The sequence below is a fragment of the Miscanthus floridulus genome, chromosome 1 (assembly GCF_019320115.1).
Source record: "Miscanthus floridulus cultivar M001 chromosome 1, ASM1932011v1, whole genome shotgun sequence".
Classification (NCBI taxonomy): domain Eukaryota; kingdom Viridiplantae; phylum Streptophyta; class Magnoliopsida; order Poales; family Poaceae; genus Miscanthus; species Miscanthus floridulus.
In genome coordinates this window covers 145,140,989-145,168,702 of record NC_089580.1, presented here as the reverse complement: position 1 = coordinate 145,168,702, position 27,714 = coordinate 145,140,989, and the positions used below count along the sequence as shown (strand labels likewise).

The window sequence follows — 27,714 nt, the reverse complement described above, 5'->3', positions numbered from 1 at the left end:
CAATAGTTCGATTAAGAGAACGTGCTTTGCACGGATACCAAGCTGCAGTTGGTCACCAATCAATGATGATCCAGAAGATTTGTAGTCTAAGATGCGGCATCTGACTTCTTGCAGTTGAAGCATGCAGATGGCTGAAGCTGTAGTTAGAAGTATCCTGCGTATAAGTTGTTTGTTAATTTTAAAGTTAAAGTATCATTTGATATCTAAAAAAATATATATCGACGTGTGATGCATTACCTCTTTTATGGAGTTAGAACCTCTTTATATACGATATTTTTTGTGAACATATCCTTTGTCACTTTCTTCTTCCCCTTCTCTTTCCCTTTTCCTTTCTCTTTTCCTTTCCCCTTGTTCATGTCTTCTCAGCAGCCAGCACGGCTAGGATCCTAATGTTCGATCTTGCCGTAGCTTTTGATAGCGCCACATACAATTGGTCATGCGAGAACACTGGTTCCGGTAAGTATACCCCTACGTTAGGGATAGTCTGTCCCTGCGACTTGTTAACGGTCATCGCGAAGCTGAGCCGGATAGGGAATTGCTTTCACTTAAATTGGAAAGGGAACATCTCATCGTCCGACGGGCATAAGGGTATACGAGGCAATAGTTATGAATGTTAACAAAGTTAGAGGCGACGGGAAAAATGTTGATGGAGAAAGACATACTTGGGAAGGTGAAGGCCTACGTATATGTAGTAGAGTTCCAGAAGAGGGGCTTGCCGCATGCACACTTCTTGCTAATCATGTGGGGTATGACATGCATCATGTGCGGGTAGGATGCGCACCGATATTGAGCCCATGGTGGCCATGTCCTAGAGCCGTAGGAGGGGGCAACGAACATAGCACTATGAAGTCAACTAAAAATGAGGGGTCAAGTTACGCTCGGCATCACGGTCACAGCGAGACAAACCCACGACTGAAATGTTCGAAGGAGGTACGATCCCTCGACTAGTTCAAAGGCTCGGTCCATAGACAGACAACACAAACACACAACAAACCAACACACAAACGACGGTCAAAGGAGTAGCACATTTCCATAGCACAAGAGATAGACACCATAACATAAGAGATAGACCGGCACAAAGGCACGGCACAGGCATAGATAGATAGATCATGCATGAATGAGTATAGATGACAAGTATAAATAAAATGAAAAGCAGGAGCTATGTCGACGTCGATGATGGTGTTGACGGGGTTGAAAGGTTTGACCTTGAAGATGGCGGGGAAGGCGAGGCTCGCTGCGGGTAATCAGCGGAGCGCCAGGATGAGCTACGGCTAATTGTACCTAGCTCAGGCCTGTTGTGGTTTGCTACAGCCACCCTTGGCTGGCTATGGCCTACTGCTACCCAGCTGCTGGCCTGTCCAGCGTGGCTACAGCTAGCTAGACGTGGCTATAGCTGTCCGAGAGCTGGCTACTGCCAGCCAGGTCGGGTCGGTGTGGTCTGGCAGCTACTGCTCCTGGCGGGTGGTCGAGTTGGAAGGCGCAGGGGCGCTGTAGGACATCGAGGATGCGGCTAGGGCAGCCACGCTAAGGGAGAAGCAAGGCGCAACCCTCCTACAAGACATAGAACTTGGCACGACGGCCGATCTCAAGCAGGAACACAACGGGAAGGATGAAAGGCGGTGGCTTTGGTTTACGGTGGCTCACCGACAGTGGCTGCTGTGGTCGACAAGGTGATGATGAGCTGGGAACGGCACTAGTGAAGGGTTCGATGCTGTGGTGAAGATGGCGTGGCGCAGTTGCTACAGGACGGAGGTGAAGGAGCCCGCGATGATGCTCTGCTGCTCGGTGAGGAAGCAGAAGGCAAGATGGGCTTAGAGGAGCAAAGTGTGGTGGAGGTGCTGCAGCGCGGACATGGCGAAGGCGCGGCGAGCGGGTGTTTTAGACGATAACGTCGCGGACACGCTAGGCGACAGCATCGCAGCCATGCTGGTCCTACAATGGTGCGGCAAGGATGACACAGAGGCGGTGAAGGTCACGGACGCCGGGGAGCAGGTGCTGCAGAACGGAGGCGAAGGCACGGTGGGCGGCATCGTGGCCCTAGATGGTGAGGTGTGTTCGTATGGGGGTGTCAGTGTGTGGCTGCCGTGTCCATTGTCGAGGTGGCCATGGCGAGCTTGGACGAAGGCGTCCTAAGGCGCTACGAGGATAGCGTCGTGGGTGCGGTCATGAGCAGGGCATCATCGGCGAGTAGCTGCGGCCTGGCTTCGTTGCGGCATGGCGAGGAGAAGAGGTGGACACGCTGGCTTGAGGAGGCGCTCCACGAGGAAGAGTAGGGCTAGAGCAAAGGCTCGCACTGACAGTGGCCTTAGGTCGCGGGTGTGGAGGCAGGTGCCGACCAGTGAGGACGACGAGGGCTTGGAGTGGAGCGTGTTGAGGCCGCATGCTGGGAAGGGCGGCTCGGCCCCCTATGCGGCGAGGTGGCTCTCCACGACATGGCCTTGGCCGCTCTAGCTATGGCGAACGGCGCCTCAACGGGGAAGCTCGGGGTGGTCGATGCGGTGCTGGCTCGGTGATGTGCTCGGTCACGGTGGCGTGCAGAGAGGAGGGAAGGGGATGGCAGCGGCGCTGGGAAATGGAGAAGGGAGTGGCGGTGGCTAGGTCTCTTATAGGTGCAGAGGCTAGGGTTCCTGTGGTCGTCTTGGCGGCCGTGTCGTTCGATGTGACGACCGAGACACGCGGCGACCAATCTGGGGCTTAGAGTACGGACGTCGAGGCGTTGGGGTACGGTCATGGGCACGCGTGGAAACGGCGGCGGGGACCCGGGTGCGACGCGAGCGCACAACGCACGCTTAGGGTTTCAACCTAGGGCGTGGCGGCTGGGCCTACAGGGGCCTATGAGTGGGCCTACGGGGCAGCGGTGCAGAGCTAGGCCGTGGGTTGCGCGTCGGGAGGCAAGCTGGGCCGCACGCACGTGGGCCTTTGTAGGAGTAAGCGCGAGGCAGGCCAGGCGGGGGCATTGCTAGGCCGCTGGGCCAAGAAGAGGGAGAGGGACACACTGGGCTTGCCATGCGGGTTGGGCCAACGGGAACGGGAATGGAGGGGTTGAGCTGGGCTGGTCTAGATGGGGTAAAAGGGAAAGGATTTCCCTTTTATGACTTAGAGATAATTTGGGAGGGATTCAAAAGGGGTTTGAAGGGAATTCAAATAGAGGAGTTGAGGGGAAAAGGAAAAGGGACTTTTCCATTTATATGAATTAGGTCTAAGGGAATTTGAAAGGGAATCCAAAGGGGAATTCAAGATGGGATTGAAAGGAATTTCACTATGGATTTGTGCACCCCAAACTTCAAACAAGACTCAACTCAAAACCAACTCAAGAACACGGGCACTCTCCTACAATCATATCTATATGTGTGCACCAATTTATTAGTCATGTCTCCTTGGTTGACTTAGGTTTGACCTAGCGACTACATGTTCCACACATTTGCAGGAAAAATTTTAAAAAGTTCGTATTTTTGATTGTGTGAAATTCCAAGTTGTTACAATAACTGCACCAGAAAAAAAAACAATTCATGACCTATTGTGACTATAGCCAGGCAAATATAACACTTCCAGATGTATCTGTGTTCTTTTTCCTAAAGTTTCCGCAAACCTACCTCCAGGCAATATTCATAATATAATTGAGTTACTATAGACAAATTTAATGAATAAACATAGAAAAAAGTCTAGTGTACTATGAGGGAATAAAGTCTAGATACCGAGAGCTAAATTGTAGCATTTATGTTCATGTCTATGTGGATAGATGCTTTGTGACTGTCACATCAGATTGTTCAAAAAATAGATAAAGGTCATTCCCACATGCATTTTTTACTTTCAAAAAAAATTATTACTTTAAATAAATTCCCACATGCATTTTGTGGTGCAGAGATAACTTTGTGACCATCTCTTGGTGTTGCATTGCTAATGAGACACAATCAACCAGTGTTATTAAATTGGTGACCATCAAAGCCAGAAAATAAACTAAAAAATGAATAGTGAAAGTGCATCTACCCCTTTAGTGGGTTTTGGATGATTAAATGACAACGTGATTAAAGGACTAAACTGTTTGCTAAGTGTGGACAGGTAATAGGTTATCTCACAGGTACTTAATAAAAGCCAAAATGATGTGTTGTTGTGTAAACAATCTAGTTCAAGCACAAGGCAACAATGCAAATGGAATTCATGCAAAGGCTTAATTATTATGGGATTTCCATGTACTATATGAAAGCAAGCTTGTAAGAATTAATTAATGAGACATAAGGGATTGCATATGGATTGGTCTCATATTTGAAGCTTGCTAAATTGAAATGAAAAAGATAACAATACATGAATGGATGATTCAACACAAGATGTGACTTGATGGCTTGAGATGGTGAAGATAGCAAGGAAAGGCTTCGAGGTACTAAGCAAGGGTGAAGAAGGAAGTACTTGCATTTAGTTGAGGTACTAATCAAGCTATGATGGCCACGTTTTTGTGGAGGATCAAATCACTATTGGAGTGTTTGATGGAAGTGACTTGATACATTTAGGATTATTAAAATTTGATGAATGGAATCAAGTCACATGCTCAAGATGGCTATGCTCAAGTGAAAAGATCAATATCAACATGTTAGCACCCTTGATGAAGATTGGAAGGGACGGCATCAATTCAAAAGAGATCAACTCAAGTGGTATAAATTCATTTTTCCTTTGATCTTGAGTTTAATAGGTATGCCATACTATTAAGAGGGATGCATCAAGTTGATAGATAATGTTTCATAAGTGCTCAAGCCAACCCATGTGAGTTTTGAGTATTTGAGTGACAAAAGAGCTAACTTTATGTTTGCTGGTCTGGCAATATCGGACGATGTGTCCGGTATTGATACCGGACGTGTCCGGTATTTACCCAGTAGTGCTAAAATTATTGTTCTGGGGTTGGTTCATCGGGAGTTCCGACGTGAGTCGGGAGTTCCGACGGTTGGGAGTCCCTGCATGGGTCGGGAGTTCCGACGTCTCGCACTTTAACTGACCTGGAGGGTTCGCTGTCCTGGTCATACCGGACGTGTTCGGTATTCATACCGGACGTGTTCGGTATGCATGACCAGAGGCCAACAGCTAGTTCTCAAAAGCCTTGAGGGTTGGGAGTTCCGACGTGAGTCGGGAGTTCTGACATATGTCGGGAGTCCCGACACCTCACATACTTTAACTGAGTTACATGTTTTTCAAATTAGCTAAGGGTCGGGGGTTCCAACGTGAGTCGGGAGTTCCGACGGTCGAGAGTTCTAGCATTCATCGGGAGTTCCAACGCCTCACAACTTCACTATAACTTAGTTACCGTTGGTGCCGTGTAAGTCATACCGGACATTTCCGGTATTGCAACAACTATAAAACGGCTAGTTTTTCCAAGGGGGTTATAAATACCCCCAAGCCTCCACCTTTGGAGGCTGCTGATTCTGCTGATACACACACACATTTTGAGCCTTGCCAACTCTCCCAATCCACTCTTAGTGAGTGATTGATCAAATTTTCCAAATCAAATTGTGGGTTGAGTGAAATTCAAAAAGAGAGCAATTCAACCACTTGAGCACTTGTGCATATTGTTAATCTCATGATTTGCATTTGTTACTCTTGGACTCTTCGGTCCTAGACGGTTACGCGTCGCTGGAGAGCACCCGAGAGGTTGTGGTGTGCCTCAGAAAGTTTGTAACGGTTGATTCCGTCGCCTCAGAATCATTTAGTGGAAGGAGGAAAAGGAGTTGGAAAAGTCTTCGGCTAGAGTGACCTTCATGGTACCCTCTAGGGCTGACCTTCGCTGGGTCGCCCGCAGCCCCCTCAACGGAGAGTAGGACTCGAACGAGTCCGAACTTCGATAAAACAAATATCGTGTCTCAATTCTCATTTCATTTGATATTTGTGTTGCTCCAGCTCTTGTGTAGGTTCTCTGTGTATATTGATATCTCTAATAGGTATCTGCAGTTTGGTTTGAAGATAGAAATTGAAAGGAGCAAGTTCGGGGCTGCTCTGTAGAAACCGTGCATACCGGACACGTCCGGTATTCATACCGGACACGTCCGGTATTAGAACTCTGTGCTGAAAATATTTATTTTTAGTTCTAACTTTGTGTTGCAGGGTTATAGCTTCTAGATACATTATTTATACCTTGTATACTCTGTGGCTAACTTGTGAGGGGTGGTACTACTCTTTATTTGGAGTTTCCATTTTGGAAACTCCCTTTTCTAATCGTTTCCGCATTTAAAGGTGTTAATTTTCAGAAACACCTATTCACCCCCTCTAGGCGGCATCCTAGGTCCTTTCAATTGGTATCAGAGCAAGGTTCTCACCTAAAGCTTCACCGCCGTGAGAAAAGGATGTCGACGCCTATCGAGTTGGAGCTGGTGCTTCTCCAAAATGATGGTTCAAACTTTCTAACTTGATCAATACATGTACTCAATGCTTTTAGAGATATTAGTCCTCTTGTTGAGCATATTATTGAGGCAAGCATATCTCTTCCTATAGTTGATTGGAGCAACTACAAAAATTTGTCAAAAGAGGAAGAGATATGCGTGCAACTCAATGCTCAAGCTATTAATGTCATTTTGAGTACATTGAGTGTAGAGGTTCAAGATGAGGCAATCTTCAATGGACAACCACCTCCGGAGAGTGCTCATCTCATTTGGACTAGACTTTTTTATTTATATGAAAAATCCAAATGTGATGATGCACTTGAGATCGAGTCAATGGAAAGTATGTCCATTGTGTCATCATACAGCGAAGATGCCTCGCAAGACCTCAAGAGCGCCGAGCCAGAGCAAGAAGTGCAAGCAGCGCATGACCTGTTGTCTGCCTGCATGTACTGGATGTGTTTGGTATGCCTACTGGACGTGTCCGGTATGGCCGAGGCAGCAGACTAGCAAGCTGCTGTTTGCAATGATGCTCAAGCCCGGTGGCGACCAAGTGATGAGTCAACCTCAGTATCTCATGATACTCATCACTTGTGTCTCATGGCCAAGAAAAGCAAGAAAAAGAGTAACAAGAAAGATCAAGAAAAGGAGAAAGCACAAGTAGATGATCAAGATGAGAGTGATGTTGAAGTTGAAGACAACTACAACCTTGGTCATCTCAACCGCAAAGACAAGTTCATCATCATGAAGATAGTTGAAAAGAACGATGAGCTTGAAGAAGAGATTGAGAAGAAAGAGCAATCACTTCAAAAGCAAGAATTGTTTCTCATCTCCAAGATGGAAGAACTAAAGGCTCTAAGTGAAAGGTATGAAAAATTGTCAATTGAGCATGCTTTAGTTACTGACTCCTCTTCTAGTGTTTCACAACTAGAGAAGGAAAACTTTGAGCTGAAGGCAAGGTTAGATGAACTATCAAGCAAATATAATGTGCTACAAGCAAATTATGTTCATCTAAAGTGCTCTCATGAGGAAGTAGTAGAATCAAGCTTCATGCTTGAGGTGGCTCATGAGGTTGTGATCACATCGGTAAAATTTTGTCAACCTCTCACACATCCACTCACTAGTACACCATCTCAATTAAATGTTTCTTGTACTAATGAGTGTGCTCCTCAAGCAAGCCAAACTTCGATTGAGCTAAATCTCATAGAAAACATAGAGCTCAAAGAAGAGGTGGAAAGATTAAAGAAAGATGTGATTCGATTGAAGGGTAAGGAGAAAGCACAACCTTCTCAAGATAACCGTGACAACATGGTGAAGAAGCTTGAGAAGGGTTCAAACCTTGCTTCCTCCAAAGCCCAACAAAAGAATCACATCTCAAGCAAGGCCAACACAACCAAGAGCAAGAAACATGGAAAAAGGCCGTGCTATGGTTGTGGATTGTATGGACATGAGTGGGCTATGTGTCCACACAAGAGTTGGGCCAACAAGGTTGAAGCCACCAATCAAAAAGCTTCTACCAAGGAGGCCAAGCAAATGAAGAGTGATGGACAAAGTGCTTGTCTCATGAGCAAGAAATTGGGGCATCCTACCAAGAAATGCCCAATGTACAAAGAGGCAAGAAAGGAAGCCCAAGTTGCAACAAGAAGATGCTATGAATGCAATGAGATGGGCCATAAGGTTGATAGATGTCCATATAAGCAAAATAAGCATAGAGCAAACAAAGGCCGCATATGCTATGCTTGTAGAAGAAAGGGGCATCTAAGCTATAAATGCCCAAATGGTAATGCTCCTAAGCCAAACACATATGTTTATAATGATAAGCTTAGGAAGACCACAAATGGAGTTTGCACTAGCAAGGTGATGTGTTCACCACAAACTAGTGCTAGAGCCATTTGGGTGCCTAAGCACTTGTTGACTAACTCAAAAGGACCCAACAAAAGTTGGGTACCAAAGTGTGCTTAGGATAATGATGTAGGTACTTGGTGATGAGATGAAGGCTTCGGGGTGGTTGAGCAAGCGATTTGACAATATTCACTCAATCTATCAACCAACTCTTATCATAATCCCTTATATGGTTGACACGAAGATATTTCAATGAACACATCATATATTTCATCCTCACCATTGGTAACAAGTATCTAAACTTTTTAGGATAGCCACTTTATTCGTTTCGTGTTCTATAGTTCACAAATAGGTACATTTGTGAAATAATGAAAGTGGCTAATTAAATTTAATTAAAAAGAATTTTATTTTGCCATATGATGCTTTTAACGGCTCTCTAGTAAACCAATTCATTTATTGAGATGCAAGTTTACAATAATACTAGAGTCAAATGAAGAATCACAAGCAGCGAATTAATTGGTTCTGTCCTGCACCTATCGGACGTGTCCGGTATTACTATCAGACGTGTCCGGTATGGTCAGGGACAGAAAGTAAGTGTTTCTGTTATGAGTATTCCGGACGTGTCCGGTATACCTACCGGACGAGTCCGGTATTGTAACAACCAGAACATAATTTGAATTACAACTGAGTCTTTGATCCATATATTTTCATATATCCTTGACTTACTTAGAAGCTTGTGTTTTATCAAAACTAAGTGGATTGTGAGCATCTCTTGAACTCAATTGTAAATATGGCAAATTATTTGGTTGTGGTTCAAAATAGAAAATTGACTCCCAAATCCTTAATAGAATAAAGTGCTTGATAAAAGTCATTCAAATCACTTGCGACACTTATTTAGGGGGAGCTAAGTTTCTATTTTTCACCATTGTGGACTAACAAATTTATCTAGCATTCTTTGTAGTTCTTTGGATGAAAATGTATCTGGCATGATTATTTGGCAATTGAGGTTAACATAAAGATCATCATGCTATTTATCTTCTTAGTGGTATTCTTGTGGGCTCAAGGCAAAGGTATGTGTTTACATACATACATTGTAAGTGCATCTAAGGCCATGTATATGTTAGAATGTGCATTTGTGTGACATTGGAGAGATATTTTTCAAAACCCATAACTAGCATGTGTAGGTGGTGTGAATTTGAAAAACTATTTGAATCTTGGTCTTTGTGACCTAGCCTTGTCATGTGATGATTATAGCTCTCCTTGATTGTTTGATTGGCTAATCACACATGACATGTCTTTCTTAAGTCCACAATCTACTATGTCACTCTCTATCTCTCTCAAGTAAGTGAAATCTTGTTTATGCCAAATATTTGGATAAGAGAAAATCATTTTATGACATTGGATAAGAAAAGTGATGATACTCAGTTTGGATCAAGATGAGATACCTTTTTGGACTGAGAAATAATAGAAAAATGGATTGGAAGAGAGAAAACACATTTTGGAATAATTTAGGACAGTCCGCGTATACTGGACATGTCCGGTATGCTACCGGACGTGTTTGGTATGAGCGGGGCTATAAAACTGAGCGTACCTCTTCGGCCTAGTTCTGTGGCCCAGTCTTTCTTTTCATCCCTTTGCCTAGCAGCGCCGCTGCACTCCCGCACTTGCCCTCACCGTCGACCGTGCCTCCTCGCCCTCACTCTTCCTTGCCTCCTCGCCGTGAGCCCTCTGTCCTTTGGCTCTCCCTCATCCACTGCCATAGCTACGGGGTGTTGGCTCTCTACTGGACCCATTGCCGCTCCATTGTCGTCTTTGTTCACACCAAGCAAGGAGAAGGAAGAAGGGGAGAAGGAAGAAGGATTGGAGTACACCTACAGCAAGGATCAAGGATCTTCACTGTGGATTTGAAATCGATTTTGTATTCTTCTTTCTAGGGCAGCTAACATGAGTGGAAGACAAGAGCCTAGATCCAAGCATAGGCATGATCCAGCACTAGAGAAGTATAAGAAGGCGAGACATGAAATGCATCCAGGATTCAAGCCGACCAGCAGGAGGTCTACCAAGGCTGCCTCTAGTGCAGCACCTCAGTATGCAGAGGGGTCGGGGAGCTCTTCTTCTGACACTGACACTAATGAGTTCAGAGTGGAGTCTAGAGAAGAAAGAAAGAGGAAGAGCACTGACAGAGGATCAGATGGTGATAGCTTAGATGAGGAGCAGGAGATTGAGGAGGAGACAGTTCCTCCAGTTCAGCACCAGCCTAGTCAAGGGATGCATTATGGTCTCCTTGAGACATGTTTGCCCAATGTGCCCTCTTATGTTCCCAGAGTTGACTACAGGGGAAAGGGTATGACCAGGAAAGCTAGAGATGAGTGAAGGGTTGATCTAAGAGGCTTACCTAAGGTTCAGTATGATCACCGCTTCTAGACAGCTTTTCACCTGGACTTCTACTCTAGTGTGATTCTCACCAGGAACCCAGTTATTGCTAGGTCTCAGTGGATTGACTAGTAGTACATTAGAGAGTTGCAGAAGGCCTCAGTTGATCATGCCATTGCTATTTGCCAGCGCACTAGGGTTTATGAGATCATGGAGTTCCAGCATGACTAGAACATAGAGGTAGTAGCTCAGTTTTATGCTACTCTATTCGTTGAGGAGGATGAGAGGTGGATGCACTGGATGCTTGAGGGCTAGTGGTATAGTGTTGACTATGATGTATTTGCCGCCTAGCTTGGCTTCTCTGAGGATGATCTCTAGAGGGACAGGATTCACACCGAGCAGGTGTTACCTCTTGAGCAGCTCACCTACATGTACCCTCCAGGTGGTGAGAGAGGAGCTATGGGGAAGGTTCTAGGTCTTCACCCCACTTATAGATACCTAGACAGGATGTTCAGGAAGACTATTGACTGCAAGGGTGGAGACAAGGGTAACATTGTAGATTACTCCAGGAACCTACTCCATAGGATGGCACCTGATGCTTGGCCTTTCAGCGTATTTGACTTCATTTGGTTAGAGATCAGGAGTGTGGGAGAGAGGCCACTTAAGGGATGTGGATTTGCTCCCTATATCATATATATGATTGAGCAGATGACAGGGCACACATTCGAGTATGACAAGATTCACAAGGCCCTAAAGATTGTTGCAGATCTGCCTGAGACAGGGTTACCTCCAGCAGGACCAGGAGGAGCTACAGCAGCACCAGAGGCAGATGCACCTAGGAGTGGTGCACCAGCAGGAGCTTCACCTCCACCACGTGCTCCTTCACGTTCTTCTTCACGCCGTGGCAATCCTTTCTCGCCCATCCACAGGCTCTTTAGCTCCATATTTGGGATGTGCCGAGACATCCAGACTTGACAACAGAAGGAGAGGGAGGCTAGGAGGAAGGACACTCGAACCTTGAAGCAAATTGCTTCTAGACTTGAGCTTGATCCTCCTTGGTCTCCACTATTAGATGAGGCAGCTAGTGAGCCTAAGACTGAGGAGCAGTAGCAGGCTAGATATGATAGAGAGTATGTTGAGTTCATTCAAATACAGCAGCAGCAGGCACCTGAGCACCCTGACACTCTACCACTTTAGGCTCGTATGCCTACTCACTCTCAGCCACGTCCCAGTACTGTAGATGACTATGCTACAGATTGGTGGAGTGACCTCATAGGTGTTGGCGGCTACTACGGGTTTGGTGGCTATGACCTATCTGGTGCGGGTGGTTCTCGTCCAGCCGGTGTTACACGCTCAGATGACAAGGATGCTAGTAGAGATGATGATGATGATGAGTGATCTCAGCTTTCAGTGACAGCTTGTAGCCCCTTTGTCCTTAGTATGTCATTGTTGGACCTTTGTGGTGATAGATGACAAAGGGGGAGAGAGACTGATTAAAGCTTCAGGATAGTTTCATTTGCTTATCTTTTGTACCTGAAGATATGTACTGCAGGCTGTAGTTTCTTGTTTTTGAGCTTCATTGATGTATCTTGGATTTGAGAGAGATTGTATCATGTGAGAGATGAGACTTAATTATGCTTTATCTATGTATCTCTTGAGACATGATCTTTATTTATATATTAGTGGCTTGTAGACTTGAGAAAATATGTAATGAGTGCTATGTGTGAATTACATGTGTTATATTTATTTTCATAAGGACTATGCATGCTAGAATGAAAATATTTGATGTGATGCCTTTATATTTATTCTTGTGTGATATATCTTGTCATATGCGTCATGATTTCACTTTGTCACACACACATGCACCCTATGGATGCAATGATTTAGGGGGAGTCTCCTATATGTTTTAGTATGTGCAATTGACATTTGAGGTCATTTTGTGAATTCTAATCATAAGCACATATTAAGGGGGAGTCTCTCATAAATCATTGAACCCAAAAGTTTAAATGTTTATATCATTTTGTAAGCTTTAATCAAGTTGTCATCAATCACCAAAAAGGGGGAGATTGAGAGTGCATCTAGCCCTTTAGTGGGTTTTGGATGATTGAATGACAACGTGATTAAAGGACTAACCCATTTGCTAAGTGTGGACAGGTAATAGGTTATCTCACAGGTACTTAATGAAAGCCAAAATGATGTGTTGTTGTGTAAACAATCTAGTTCAAGCACAAGGCAACAATGCAAATGGAATTCATGCAAAGGCTTAATTATTATGGGATTTCCATGTACTATGTGAAAGCAAGCTTGTAAGAATTAATTAATGAGACATAAGGGATTGCATATGGATTGGTCTCATATTTGAAGCTTGCTAAATTGAAATGAAAAAGATAACAATACATGAATGGATGATTCAACACAAGATGTAACATGATGGCTTGAGATGGTGAAGATAGCAAGGAAAGGCTTCGAGGTACTACGCAAGGGTGAAGGGCAAGCGACGGTTTGGTGGCCAAAGAACCTAGCTAGGTTGAAGAAGGAAGTACTTGCATTTAGTTGAGGTACTAATCAAGCTATGATGGCCACGTTTTTGTGGAGGATCAAATCACTATTGGAGTGTTTGATGGAAGTGACTTGATATATTTAGGATTATTCAAATTTGATGAATGGAATCAAGTCACATGCTCAAGATGGCTATGCTCAAGTGAAAAGATCAATATCAACATGTTAGAACCCTTACTTGATGAAGATTGGAAGGGACAGCATCAATTCAAAAGAGATCAACTCAAGTGGTATAAATTCATTTTTCCTTTGATCTTGAGTTTAATAGGTATGTCGTACTATTAAGAGGGATGCATCAAGTTGATAGATAATGTTTCATAAGTGCTCAAGTCAACCCATGTGAGTTTTGAGTATTTGAGTGACAAAAGAGCTAACTTTATGTTTGCTGGTCTGGCAATATCGGACGATGTGTCCGGTATTGATACCGGACGTGTCCGATATTTACCCAGTAGTGCTAAAATTGTTGTTCTTGGGTTGGTTCATCGGGAGTTCCAACATAAGTTGGGAGTTCCGACGATCGGGAGTCCCTGCATGGGTCGGGAGTTCTGACGTCTCGCACTTTAACTGACCTGGAGGGTTCGCTGTCCTGGTCATACCGGACGTGTTCGGTATTCATACCGGACGTGTTCGGTATGCATGACCAGAGGCCAACAGCTAGTTTTCAAAAGCCTTGAGGGTCGGGAGTTCCGACGGTCAGGAGTTCCGACGGTCGGGAGTTCCGACATATGTTGGGAGTTCCGATACCTCACATACTTTAACTGAGTTACATGTTTTTCAAATTAGCTGAGGGTCAGGAGTTCCGACGTGAGTCAGGAGTTCCGATGGTCGAGAGTTCCAGCATTCATCGGGAGTTCCGACGCCTCACAACTTCACTATAACTTAGTTACCGTTGACGCCGTGTAAGTCATACCGAACGTGTCTGGTATTGCAACGGCTATAAAACGGCTAGTTTTTCCAAGGGGGTTATAAATACCCCCAAGCCTCCACCTTTGGAGGCTGCTAATTCTACTGATACGCACACATGTTTTTGAGCCTTGCCAACTCTCCCAATCCTCTCTTAGTGAGTGATTGATCAAATTTACCAAATCAAATTGTGGGTTGAGTGAAATTCAAAAAGAGGGCAATCCAACCACTTGAGCACTTGTGCATATTGTCAATCTCGTGATTCGCATTTGTTACTCTTGGACTCTTTGGTCCTAGACGGTTAGGCATCGCCGGAGAGCACCCAAGAGGTTGTGGTGTGCCTCGGAAAGTTTGTAACGGTCGATTCCACCGCCTCGGAATCATTTAGTGGAAGGAGGAAAAGGAGTTGGAAAAGACTTCAGCTAGAGTGACCTTCGTGGTACCCTCTAGGGCAGACCTTCGCTGGGTCGCCCGCAGCCCCCTCAATGGAGAGTAGGACTCGAACGAGTCCGAACTTCGGTAAAACAAATATCGTGTCTCAATTCGCATTTCATTTGATATTTGTGTTGCTCTAGCTCTTGTGCAGGTTCTCTGTGTATATTGATATCTCTAGTAGGTACCTACAGTTTAGTTTGAAGATAGAAATCGAAAGGAGCAAGTTCGGGGCTGCTCTGTAGAAACTGTGCATACTGGACACGTCCGGTATTAGAACTCTGTGCTGAAAATATTTATTTTCAGTTCTAACTTTGTGTTGCAGGGTTATAGCTTCTAGATACATTATTTATACCTTATATACTCTGTGGCTAACTTATGAGGGGTGGTACTACTCTTTATTTGGAGTTTCCATTTTGGAAACTATATTTTCTAATTGTTTCCGTATTTAAAGGTGTTAATTTTCAGAAATGCCTATTCACCCCCCCCCTCTAGGTGGCATCCTAGGTCCTTTCAAATAGTGTGACACAAACTGTGATGACCCATAGTCCCTCACCTTATATCTCAGTTTTCGCCCAAGTGAAATTCATTGATGTTGCTATGATGATCTCATGAGATGGTAATCGAGTGGCCGTGAAATTGATCAATGTTGCTGTGATGACCTCACGAGATGGTAATTGAGTGGCTGCAAAATGACTTCTCCCTTTAATTGAAGACATATATACAAATTAGTTTTGTTCCACAATTACATGATCACAACAGATCTAATGGACAGATATTCTACACTGTATATTTGTTCCTTCAGGCTTGATCTACAGTCATGCGCTCACACTGTATATTTCTTTAATTGATACCATTCACTGAATAAATGGAGATCAACAAATATGTGAATCAAAGATGGGTACAAGAAAAGTATCTAAAGATTTTGTATTCACTTACTCACACAAGAAAGCATTTGCTTCATCTATGAAGAGCAAACCCCTATCAGATTTCTTAGCCCAGTCGAACAACTGATGGGTCTTGGTGACTTCTTATGGTCCCAATGATGCAACATCTTCACTAGTCATTAGTACATAAATCTAATCATGGTAAGTGATGACAATATTAGTGGGACTACAGTATTTTGAAAGTTTTTATTAGTGTTGACTTAGGTACGGTCTCTGTATGTAACAAACAGAATTGCGAGTTAGTACCTCCACGTTGATCCTAGTGTTTGAATGTAGATCCTCCATGGTGGTGGTCTTCCTGCTCGAATGGAAACCTCCGCGCGGGAGACCCAGACGGAGAGGGTGACGGCTCGATGTGGCCTTGTCGTCATGTCAGTGTCGAGGCCCCGCTCCAGCAGCCACGCTGGAGCCGCTCCTCCTCAGTAGATCTGAGCACCGGGGTCAGGACAGAGAGGCTGTGCGCGCCATCGTCCGCCGGGATGCGGTCCAAGATGAAGTTTGTGCTTATCTGTTCTAGCTGAATATATTCTCAACATGGCTCAACAAAAATAAAAATATCACCTAGTCTATAACTTGCATGTCAATTTGACAACCAAGTTCGGCCGGTTTGATTTCAGATCACAGAGCACATAACTTCTAAATTCACGGCAAAGCAGAGCATTTGTAACCCCACCTCGTGTGGGGAGGTCGTATAGAGTGTGAAGCAGGGAGCACACCATCGCCACTGACACCAAGGTACTGGGAGCACTGCCACTGCTACTGAAAACATGCAGTTTATCACTGGCATCGAAAGAGCGATAAACAATCTCATTAAGCAAGCAGATCAAAATATTCTTAAACTAAACTCAGAAAATTATGAAGCAGTGTCAAAATATTCTTTAACTACACTAAAAAAATTATGATATTTTTACACGTGTCAGAAAACTATGATGGTTCAGGGAATGCTGAAAGTTGTAGAATTTTACACCTTGCTTTCTAAATATGTATACCAATCGACTATTTTGTAAGTACGTCCTATACTGTTCAACTCATCAATCACACAGTATATTCAATTTTTATGGTCCTGCTTGCCAATAGCAATCACAACTTAGGCACAATGAGTACCACAAGAGTTCAGGGAAAGTTGTATTATCTGAAGAAAGCTATTGAAGAACAACATGGCATCAATCAAAATCTTCGAACCTAGATCCAACTATACTATCACACAGCTTGTATAATTCATATGAGATTACGGCAATCTAGCTGCCTGCATATGGCTGAATCGAAACAAAAAGAGTCAGGAGAATTTTTCCAAACACATTACCTACACTCGCATCTAAGCAAGAACGAACCAATAAGGAACTGTCTAGAAATTTCATAAGTAGACTGAACAACAAATTACGAGATGTCAGCAGCATCTAAGCAAGGACGAATCAAGGAACTGTCTAAGAATTGCATAAGTAGGTATATGTGTCAATCAAGCATATATATAGAAGGAGCGAGGGAGTTAGCACTTGCCTCCATCGTCACGGCACCAAGTTGCACCAGTCCTCCGTTGGCGCCGCTGCCGTTGGTCATGGACTCCGTGCCATGTGATTCAACCGCACGACGCCTCGCCAACATCAGCAAGCCTCCTCTGGATCCCTCTCCGCTCTCATATCTCATCCGGCTATCATGGCCATGGATGACGGCTCAAGGACGGCCTCGACGTCGGAGGAGGCCGTGCCAGATCACGGGCTTGCGGCTCGGGGTGGACGAGGCTACGCCGGATCACCGTGTAGGCCGTCTGATATGTGGCTGCTTTGTGGTCGTGGGCACAGGGGTCGCAAGCGTTGTGTCACGTCCGGTAGTAGCACGTCGGCAGCGGATTGGCGAGGTCGTCCGGCGGCGGTTCCTGGGAGCGAGATGAGCAACCCTAATCACTGGTGCTGGGAGTGAGAGAGGAGGGGTCGGCGAGGTGGATCGCGACATAGGGAAGGCTGGGCGTGACTTGCCGCACGAGATAGATGGTGAGGTTTCCTACGAAATGACTTCCCTAAAACGTGTTGTCGGTCCCACGTGGCGGTGCCTTTCATCTGTGTAGCTATGGGCTTCGCACGATCTCTGATAGAGCGATGACCTTTAGTGTCGCACCTGTGGACGGAATAGTTATGAATGTTTTAGTCGTAGAGATATAGCAATGAATCGGCGATGGCCAAAAATCAGGAGGTGACCAAGGTGTGGGAGACCTCCTGGAGGTCTGCCTGGCGCACGCCATCGTGCTCACCTCCCCGCGCGACGCCTGCCGCTGCGCCGCTGTCTCCCCGGCCTTTCGCACTGCCGTAGACTCTGACCACGTCTGGCGCCGCTTCCTCCCACAGGGACCGACGGTGACCAACAAGTCAACGGCAAGCAAGGACGCCTTGTTAAAACTATTGAATCGGTAGGACCATAGATCTAGCCGAGGTTCTTGATGAAACAAAGACCTAGAACATGTTCTAGTGCAATGATAGAGAGACAGAGAGAGGTGGATGAGGTCTGATGAACCTGACACCACGGAAGGGGTAGATCTAGAGGCCTCCATCGGGTTTGTTGGTGAAGTCTGCGCACGGGCAGCGACAGTCGGGGAAGACGTGTCGGAGATGCGGTGCCGGCGGTGAAGATCGATGATGGCGCAGTGCTGTCATGGAGGTACTTCTCATCACTAGCTGCGCCCCTCACTTAGATCAGGTTTAGGGTTTGTCGGTGGGAAGCTCGGCTCAGGCAAACCTCGTGATTAGAGTCGCCGGCCCGCACCTCTTTTTATAGCGTAGGGTGACAGGGGCCCTCCAGCCATGGTGGGCTGGGCACCCCCAATCAGGGCGCGAATCAAAGGCCCAACTAGGCCGTTGGGTCCAGTTAGGTTAGAAATCAATCTAATAATTTCCCCCTTGATCTCTTTCCATCTTTCACTTTCATATTATTTACTTTTGTTCATTCCATTATAGATTAGCGTATAGAGCATATCTCATTATCACGGTCCATTGCCGATAGATTTAGCAGCTACAACACACTACTCTGTTCTAAAATAGATACTTATCTTTGGGCCTCCTTTTGTCCAGGAATTATAGGCTTTCCCTTAAACCCATGCCGGCTATATGTTCTCTGAACACGTTGGGTGGTAAGCCTTTTGTAAGCGGATCTGCGAGCATCTTTACTGTACTTATATGCTCAAGACTTATGACTTGATCTTGGACTTTATCTTTCACAACATAATACTTTATGTCAATGTGTTTGGTAGCACCACTTGACTTATTGTTGTGAGCATACTGTACCGCCGGATTATTATCGCAGTATAACTTTAGTGGTCTATAGATGCCGTTAACCACCTTCAAACTGGGTATGAACTTCTTTAGCCAGTTCGCCTGCCCCGTTGCCTCATAACACGCTACAAACTCGGCATACATTATGGACGATGTAGTGACAGTTTATTTTTGAGCTTTTCCATGAAATAGCCCCCCCTGCGAGAGTGAATACATATCCAGACGTAGATTTTCTATCATCTCCCGCATAATCAGAATCAGAATACCCCATTATATGGAGTGAATCAGATCTTCTATACGTCATCATGAGGCATTTCGTTCCTTGCAAATAACGTAAGACTTTCTTTACTAATTTCCAGTGTTCTATTCCAGGATTGCTCTGGAATCTGCCAAGTAACCCGGTAACAAATGCCAAGTCAGGGCGCGTGCATACTTGAGCATATTGCAAGCTTCCGATAGCTGAAGCATATAGAACCGCTTTCATTTGATCGATCTCATATTGGTTCCTGGGTCATTGAAAATCCCTATATCTGTTGCCCTTGACTATAGGAGCAGGTGAGGGACTACATTTGTGCATACTAAATTTCTTTAAGATTTTCTCTATGTATGCCTTTTGTGATAGTCCTCATACCCCTTTACTTCTATCTCGGTGAATCTCGATCCCTAGAACGAACGAAGCTTCACTAAGATCTTTCATATCAAATTTTGAGGACAAAAACTTCTTTGTCTCCAGTAGTAGACTGACATCACTACTAGCAAGTAAGATATCATTCACATATAGGACAAGGAAGATGAACTTCCCATTCTTAAACTTTGTATAGACACAATTGTCCTCTACATTCTCTTTAAACCCAAAATTTCTTATTATCTGATCAAACTTCAAGTACCACTGTCTTGAAGCTTGTTTTAATCCATAAATGGATTTCTTTAGGTGGTATCCCATTCATTTTTTTCCTTCCATGACAAAACCTTTCGGTTGTGCCATGTAAACATTTTCCTCCAAGTCTCCGTTGAGAAATGTCGTCTTTACATCCATCTGATATAATTCTAGATCGTAATGTGCCACTAATGCCATTATGATTCTGAAGGAATCCTTACATGAGACTGGAGAAAAGGTCTCATTGTAATCAATCCCTTCTCTTTGCGTAAAGCCTTTTGTCACAAGTCGAGCTTTATATCTCTTTATATTCCCTTGAGAGTCAAGCTTTGTTTTGTAGACCCATTTATAGCCTACTATTTTTGCTCCTTTAGGAATTATCTCTAAATCCCAAACTTTATTGGCATTCATAGATTTCATTTCATCTTCCATGGCCTCAAGCCACTTTGATAAATGATCACTTCTCATGGCTTCTTCAAATGAGGTGGGATCATCCTCCATTTGAAATTCCTCAGTGTTGTACACTTCATAACCAGCAAGAATAGCTGATTTTCTAACTCTTTGAGACCTTCTAGGGGCCTCCATATTTGGCACATCTTCTGTTTGAGATTGTTGTTGCTCTCCCTCATGTTTGGCAATTGGATCTATAGGATCCTGAAGAACAGGTTCCTCGTCATCATTTATTGTTGCCACAGGCGGAATAACAACAGGTGTTGGCACCATAGTATCTTGTACTGTCGGTGCAGCGACAGCAGGTAGTGAGAAAAATGGCTCATGAATCATTGGAGTGGACACATACACCCGCTTCTCTTCAAGGTCAATTTCTCGAGCTACGATGCTCCCCCTCATCATTTCATCCTCTAGGAAGACAGCGTGTCTCGTTTCCACAAACTTTGTATGTCTATCTGGACAGTAGAAACGAAAACCTTTTGACTTTTCTGGGTAGCTAATGAAATGGCAACTTACTATTTTGGGATCTAGCTTCCCAATGTTTGGGTTAAATACTTTAGCCTCAGCAGGACTCCCCCATACACGTAAGTGGTTTAGTGAGGGTACTCTTTCTGTCCACAACTCATATGGTGTTTTGGGCATCGACTTACTTGGTACTCTATTGAGAATATGAATGGTAGTTTTTAACGCCTCCATCCACAGGCTCATCGGTAAGGTGGAGTAACTTATCATACTACGCACCATATCCATCAGGGTACGATTGTGCCTTTCAGTTACTCCATTCTGCTGAGGTTCGCCCGGTGTAGAATACTGGGCTACTATGCCATTCTTCTGTAAGAACCTTGCAAAAGGTCCAGGAACTTGGCCATATGGGGTATGCCGACCGTAGTACTCCCCTCCACGGTCGGACCTGACTATCTTAATTTTTAAGTTGTGTTGGTTTTCAACTTCTGCCTTAAATATCTTAAATTTATCCAATGCTTCTGTTCTTTCTTTGATTGGATAAATATAGACATAACGGGAGTAATCATCTGTGAAAGTTATGAATGAATCATAACCATCCACACTCTTTACAGAAAATAGACCACAGATGTCTGTGTGAATAATCTGTAGAATTCCTGCACTTCGTTTGGCATCTTTCTTAATTTTTTTTACATACTTTCCTTTAATGCATTCTCTGCATTGTTTTAAATCTGAGAGCTCTAATGGAGGAAGAATATCATTCTTAACTAGTCTTTCTATTCTCCCCCTCGAAATATGGCCTAAATGGCAGTGCCATAATTTTGACAATGCATCGTGAGCTCTCTTTTGTTTTCTGTTTACATCCACAGATGAGGATACATTCACATTATCACACGCAACATTCCCATCATCGCATACAATATTCTCATCATCACGTAGTGATAACAAATAAAGCTCATTTTGTAATATAGCAAGACCAACACATGCATCATTAAATGTTATCTTACATTTGCCATTTCCAAAATGGCAATCATATCCATCGTTGTCCAAACATGAAACACTAATCAAGTTCCTCTATAACGAGGGAACATAAAGAACATCTCTAAGTATAAGTTTGAAACCATCAGCAAGCTCTAGAGAAAGATCGCCAACGGCTTCAACTTCTGCTCGGACTCCATTTATGACTTTAATGTGTCTTTCACTTCTTTGCGTAGTCCTCATCAAACGGAATTCCTATAAAGAATTAGCAACATGAACAGTTGCACCTGAGTCAATCCACCAAGTAGATTTCGAATACTGTACATACAGGGATTCATTTATGAACGTAATAATGTTCTCATTTTTCTTTGCCATGATCATCTTTAGGTAATCGGGACAATCTTTCTTATAATGTCCCATCTTCTTGTAGTAAAGACATTGATCTTTCTCTACTGTGAACTTATTTTGCTAAGGCTGATGCAGCATGGGACCCTTTCCCTTTGACTTTGAGGAGGAGTTAACATTATTATTCTTTTTCTTATTGTCTTTCAAATAATTAATAGAGCCACCATTGGCAGCTTTCATTCTCTCATCCTCTTGCACACACATAGCCATGAAGCTCTCCATGTCCCACTTCTTGGGTTGTATGTTGTAGTTGACAACAAAAGTGTCAAACTCTTTTGGCAAGGAAGCAAAAATCAGATGGATAAGGAACTCATCCTTGAGAGCCAGATCCATTGGTTTTAGCTTGGATGCCAAATTGCTCATCCTTAGTATGTGCTCTCTTATACCACCATTACCTGAGTATCTCTCTGTCACCAGCTGCTTTATCAGCTGGGTAGCATATGTCTTTGAAGAGTCACTGAACTAACTCTTTATTCTTTCGAGATACTCGATGACGGTGTCATATTCTGGGATTGAGCCCACAATTGCAGGCTTAATCGTGTTCTTTATCATAGCCAAGCACTCCTTGTTGACAGTGACCCACTTCATATGCTCAAGGTCATATGACATTCTTTGGGATGCAAAATCCCTCTCTCTAGTTGCCCAAGCGGTATTAGCCTCGTTTGTCTCCCTCACCAGTGCCACAGGCTCTGTGGGACACGGTGTGGTGACTACCTAGTCCACCTCAGCCAAGATGAAGGCTAGGTCAATCTTTTTCTTCCACTCAATATAGTTATCACCTTTGAGAGTGGGGATTTCTTTTATACAACTCATCAAGTTGTATCCGCCTAAAAACACAATTCAGATAGTGTGAGAACATAAATAATAACAATAACAATTACACACCTTAGTTTCAACGTTGGTCAAAATTAAAACATACAATTGTTCTCTACACTAATTCTACATCACCGTTGGGCAGAAATAGAATTAATGCATGACAAAGCATCATAATATTGCTATTAATCAACGTTGGTCAGAATAATAACAATATTATGATCAATTAAAACATATCCATTTTTTAAAATTAAATTCTCCCGTTGGTTCGAATTTAATAATGAAAATAACATCTTTAAATACACAGCGGAATAAATGAACTCTTTTTCTTGAATTTTACCCACAGGGAAAAATACTTTTTCTATTTTCTTTTGAGCCAATTTCCATTTTTCAATTTTCTAGAAAAAGAAAAATGCGAAGCCGAGCTCATTCTTTACTGTTTTGGTCCAAAACCGGCAAAAAGCCGGCTCGGCCCATCGCCTCCGCGCGCGCGAGCTACCACCCAGGCCACAACGTGGGCCTGGGTCGGCAAAGCTCCGCGGCGCGCTCGCCCGCCTAGGCCGCGACGCGGTCCGTTCGATCTGAGTCGTCCGTCTACATCGGACGGCTGCGCGACGTCTTTGGGCGAACAAAACCGCCCCCGAGCCACGTTCGCGAACCCTAGCGGCCATTCGGCCTTCACCTCTCTTTTTTCGCCGCTCTCTCTTCTCTCCTCACCACAGCGAGGCGAGCGGCGACCGAGCGGACGCAGCGAGCGAGCGGGCAGCCATGGCGCCATCGCTGGCCCCCTCGCCGGCGTGTGCGCTCCCCAGCGGGTGAGCGCGCCGCCGTCGAGCGGTCTAGCCGTGGCGCCCCTTTGGCTGAGCACGGCGAGCAGCGCCCCGGCTCGATGTTCTTTTCCCCGCGCGTCGACATGGCAGTATCGCTGCGCAACGGCGCGGTAGGCCACCCTTTCTCCTTCTTCCCCTTTGGATTTGGTTCTCTTTTGGTGCTCGGATTGAACCGATTTGGGATGGGGATCGAAGTTAGGGTTAGGGTTTTACTGTTTCTTTTTCCCGAATTGATTGCGGGTTTTAGAGTTCGGTTTAGACATGAAACCGAGCCCTCCTTTTTTCTTTAACCCAGTTAGGGTTAGGGTTCGACTTTCTTCCGAGACCCCTTCTTTTCTCATATCCGAAAGGATCTAGACTGATAAGCTAGATCTATACCTAAACCTGGCTCTGATACCAATGTTAAAACTGTTGAATAGCTAGGACCATAAATCTAGCCGGGGTGCTTGATGAAACAAAGATCTAGAACACGTTCTAGTACAACGATAGAGAGACAGAGAGAGGTGGATGAGGTCTGACGAACCTGACGCCGCGGAAGGGGTAGATCCAGAGGCCTCCATCGGATTCGTTGGTGAAGTCTGCGTACGTGCAGCCACGGTCGGGGAAGACGTGTCGGAGATGCGGTGCCGGCGGTGAAGATCGATGACGGCGCAGTGCTGTGATGGAGGTACTTCCCGTCACTGGCTGCGCCCCTCACTTAGATCAGGTTTAGGATTTGTCGGTGGGGAGCTCGGCTCAGACGAACCTCGTGATTAGAGCCGCCGGTCCCCACATCTTTTTATAGCGCAGGGTGACAGGGGGCCCTCCAGTCATGGTGGACTGGGCACCCCCGATCAGGACGCGAATCAAAGACCCAACTAGACCGTTTGGTCCAGTTAGGTTAAAGATCAATGTAACATGCCTACCTCCGCCTCTGCGACACCGGCGCCGTCGCCGACGCCGCCGCTTGCAGCTTCCGTTCATTTCATTCCCATGGTTAATCGATCACACCTTCACACTTACGTGCTGAGCTGGATATGGATGTCGTGTGGATGGTTGCCCGATCGACCTTGTACGTGTGCAGAGGATGTGGCTGGACAAGGCGAGCGGCGCCAAGTGCTACATGCTGTCGGCGAGGGCGCTGAGCCTGCCTTGGCACGACGGCGAGTTCAGCTGGACATGGACGGCCCCACCCGCTCTCCAGGTTCTTCCTTCCTTCTCACGATCGAGTCACGAGCATCATCGCTCGCTCTCCTCCAGCGAAATTCAATTCAGACAGTGCTTGTTTGGGGGAATCATTAAGGAGCACAAGCATAAAACCATTGTTAAAGATCATCTCTAGAAATTATCGTGTTCATGAGGTTCTTGTACGGCAAGTACACGCGTAGTGCTGATGTGATGTGGTTACGTCGCCTAACCTGTCTTGGACTAATTGCATCCACAGAACAGAATGTAAAAGTTCTTTCAGCCGATGCACATCGTGCAGAAGAAATTACTGAAACCGTGTAGAAATTACGGGCAACGCCGAGCAAACGCAACTACTACTGCGCTTAAATAACAAGTGATATAGACACACGCACGGCACGGGTCTGCAAGCAAGCAGGTCAACCTCCAGGGTGGACGGTTACTAGCTTGTCGCCTTGCACTATGCTCTCGATAGTGCCGTACACCTGAGCTGCTGGTTAAATTTCAAGATGCTGTTGGTAAAAACAATTCAATATGTACAAATTTTCTCCTCGTGTTCGCTCGACGACGCTGACAACTCGACATCAGTGCCGTCTCCTCTTTGCATCTGCTATCAGACCATAAAAAAATTATAATGTCACCCGCATTAGTTAGTGGGTAGCTGTAGTATACACACACACATCTAGACTGCTAATCTTTGATCCGATTGGTTTCTTAATTACTCTGATTTGACGATTATGGCTCAGTTCGCTTCTCTTATACTTCATCTTTTTCAACTTGTTTTTTCAGTCGAAACAGTATTTTTCTCTCACAACAAATCAGTAAAAATAGTATTTTGACTTGTTTTTTTCAACAAAGCTGACGGGCCTGTACGTTATACTAAGAACTGAATGCAAGAATCCGTACGCGCAATTGTTTCTTTAATTTTTCAGGTTCCGTGACGTGGCCTGGTCGAGTGCACGTCGCTGGACATCTACGGCCGGCTCCCGGTCGCCGAGCTGACGCCGGCTACCTGCTACGCCGCGTACCTGGTCTACGGCCTGGCGGACGGGCACCGCGGCCTGAGCTTCCCGGACCAGGAGACGACGGTGGCGCTGGCCTCCGGCCGCGTGGGGGCGGGGGCGTCGCCCCACGCCGTGTGCCTCCATCCCGACGAGGCCGAGGCGCGCAAGTTCAGGGCCGTCTCCCGCGGCACCGGCGCCGAGGAGAAGGCCGCCGAGGCTGCGGGAGGACGGGTGGTGGAGATGGAGATGGGTCAGCTGCGCACGCCCGGCGACGGCGGCGAGCAGGAGACCGCGGTCGCCGGCGAGGAGGAGGTGGTGGTGAGCTTCGAGGTGCTGGGGTGGTACCCGAAGCGCGGGCTTATTGTCAAAGGCGTCGAGTTTAGGCCCGTCTACTGATCTGGGCCTTAACGTGCCCTTCGTGTACGCGTAGCCGCCTTCCGCGGTTGTAGTTTGGCACCTGTGCTGTGACACTGATTGCTCTGCACTTTCTGTTTGCGCAGCTACTTTTCGGCAAATTTTCATCATGTCTCGAGTTCGTATTTCTAATTTCCAGCGCCATTTTAAGATGTACATTTTGCAAAATCAGATAATTTTTAGAACAATTCTAGTGTTATCTCTATACTGTCCTTCAAATCAGTGAGATAAGACTAACTAGCCAAAAGACAGACATTGACAAACTGAAAATAGTATACGGTACTTCAATTCGTTTAGCAAGTGTGCACCACACCTAACCCACTAGACTCACCTAGGTTAAGCTACCCGTCCATACCCCCTTAATAGTATGGTCAAAGGAAAAACAAAGTCTTAAACTACTCTAAGTGTCTCTTCAATTCCAATCAACACTTAGAACTAGTCCATCCTTAACTTGGTCGTTCATCCTTTGAAAACCAAAACGATTTCCATCGTAGGGGCATGACCACCATGATAGCACAATCGATCTCTATTACCATGACCTAACTTAATTGCCTCTGCAAAACACACGTTAGTCATAGTAATCACGTATTGTCATTAATCACGAAACCCAACTAGGGGGCTAGATGCATTCAGTCGGCGCACAGAGGCCGGCAGGGGAGAAACAAAGGACAGGAGGCGTTGAGGACGTGGGGGTAGCTGGCGAGTACACCTTGGCGCGATGTGGCTGGCGCAACCAATGCGGCCCCCGGCAGGCGCTAGCCGACGGTACACGCACGAGGTCGGCGTGGCCCACGCGTTGCAGTGCCATAAATGGCATGGTGACGATGGTCGGGGCCCGTGCGCATAGCGCCTAGCCGGACCAGAGATGCAACGCGGTGCACCGGCAGGCGAGAGCAGGATGGTGACGTGACGGCAGCGGCAGCGGGCGGTAAGGCAGTGAACAGGCATGCAGCGCGGTGATGGGACGACGGCGGCGCAGAGGCACAGGCGGACGTGACGGCTGCGTGCTGTGGCACGACACTAAGGCGGGGTAGTCGCGTGCCAGGGCTATCGGCCCCAGCGGCTAGCCAAGCATGGCCAGGCGTGCGTGCGCACGGCTGGCGTGCCAACGAAGTGGCATAGGGGCACGGTGACCACGTCTACGTGAGGAAAACGACCGAGGTCATGCCATGCACGCTTTTTTAAGCTTTCCAAATCAACTAATCGATTGGCCAAACACCCAAACCATCTTTGCTATACCTATGAGGGTATATTAGGCTACTAAAACAAGCCATAATACAACACCACTTCTTAACCCAATTTTTCTATAAAAATTACCAAACATAGTGTCGGTGCAGAAACTGACCAACTAGTAAATATTTGTAGTTTTGCTGTACGTTATGATCGAAGGTGGCCTAGCACTCAATGACACGGGATTTATACTGGTTCAGGCAACGTGCCCTACGTCCAGTCGGGGGTCGGTCGGCGACTTTATTCCTAAGCCTAGGTGCTCAAAGTCTATAGTGAGGGTACAAACGAGAAGGAGAAAGGAGGGGTGTACAAGAGGTTCGGTCGGCTCCGACCGAAAGGGTCGCGGTCGGAACTTGGTGGTTCTGTGGTTGTAAGGGGCTGATGTCGTTCTAGTGAGTCTGAGCTTCAAGAAGTC

At 45.6% G+C, this 27,714-nt stretch overlaps 1 protein-coding gene across 1 annotated transcript; it reads left to right on the top strand.

Annotated features, from left to right (window-relative positions):
• The first annotated feature begins 1,851 nt into the window (after window positions 1-1,851).
• Window positions 1,852-26,051, top strand: LOC136464746 (F-box protein PP2-B10-like). Its single transcript, XM_066463700.1, has 3 exons — window positions 1,852-2,049; window positions 24,551-24,670; window positions 25,608-26,051. Exons 1-3 carry the CDS (start codon window positions 1,852-1,854, stop codon window positions 26,049-26,051), a joined length of 762 nt encoding a protein of 253 aa, XP_066319797.1.
• The last annotated feature ends 1,663 nt before the right edge of the window (window positions 26,052-27,714 follow it).

Bases quoted from the DNA above. Each gene is read 5' to 3' on its own strand.
- LOC136464746 (XM_066463700.1), top strand. From the start codon at position 1,852: ATGGCGAAGGCGCGGCGAGCGGGTGTTTTAGACGATAACGTCGCGGAC. The intron at 2,050-24,550 runs GTGTGTTCGTAT...GTACGTGTGCAG, and splicing joins TCGTGGCCCTAGATGGTGAG to AGGATGTGGCTGGACAAGGC. The intron at 24,671-25,607 runs GTTCTTCCTTCC...GGCCTGGTCGAG, and splicing joins CGGCCCCACCCGCTCTCCAG to TGCACGTCGCTGGACATCTA.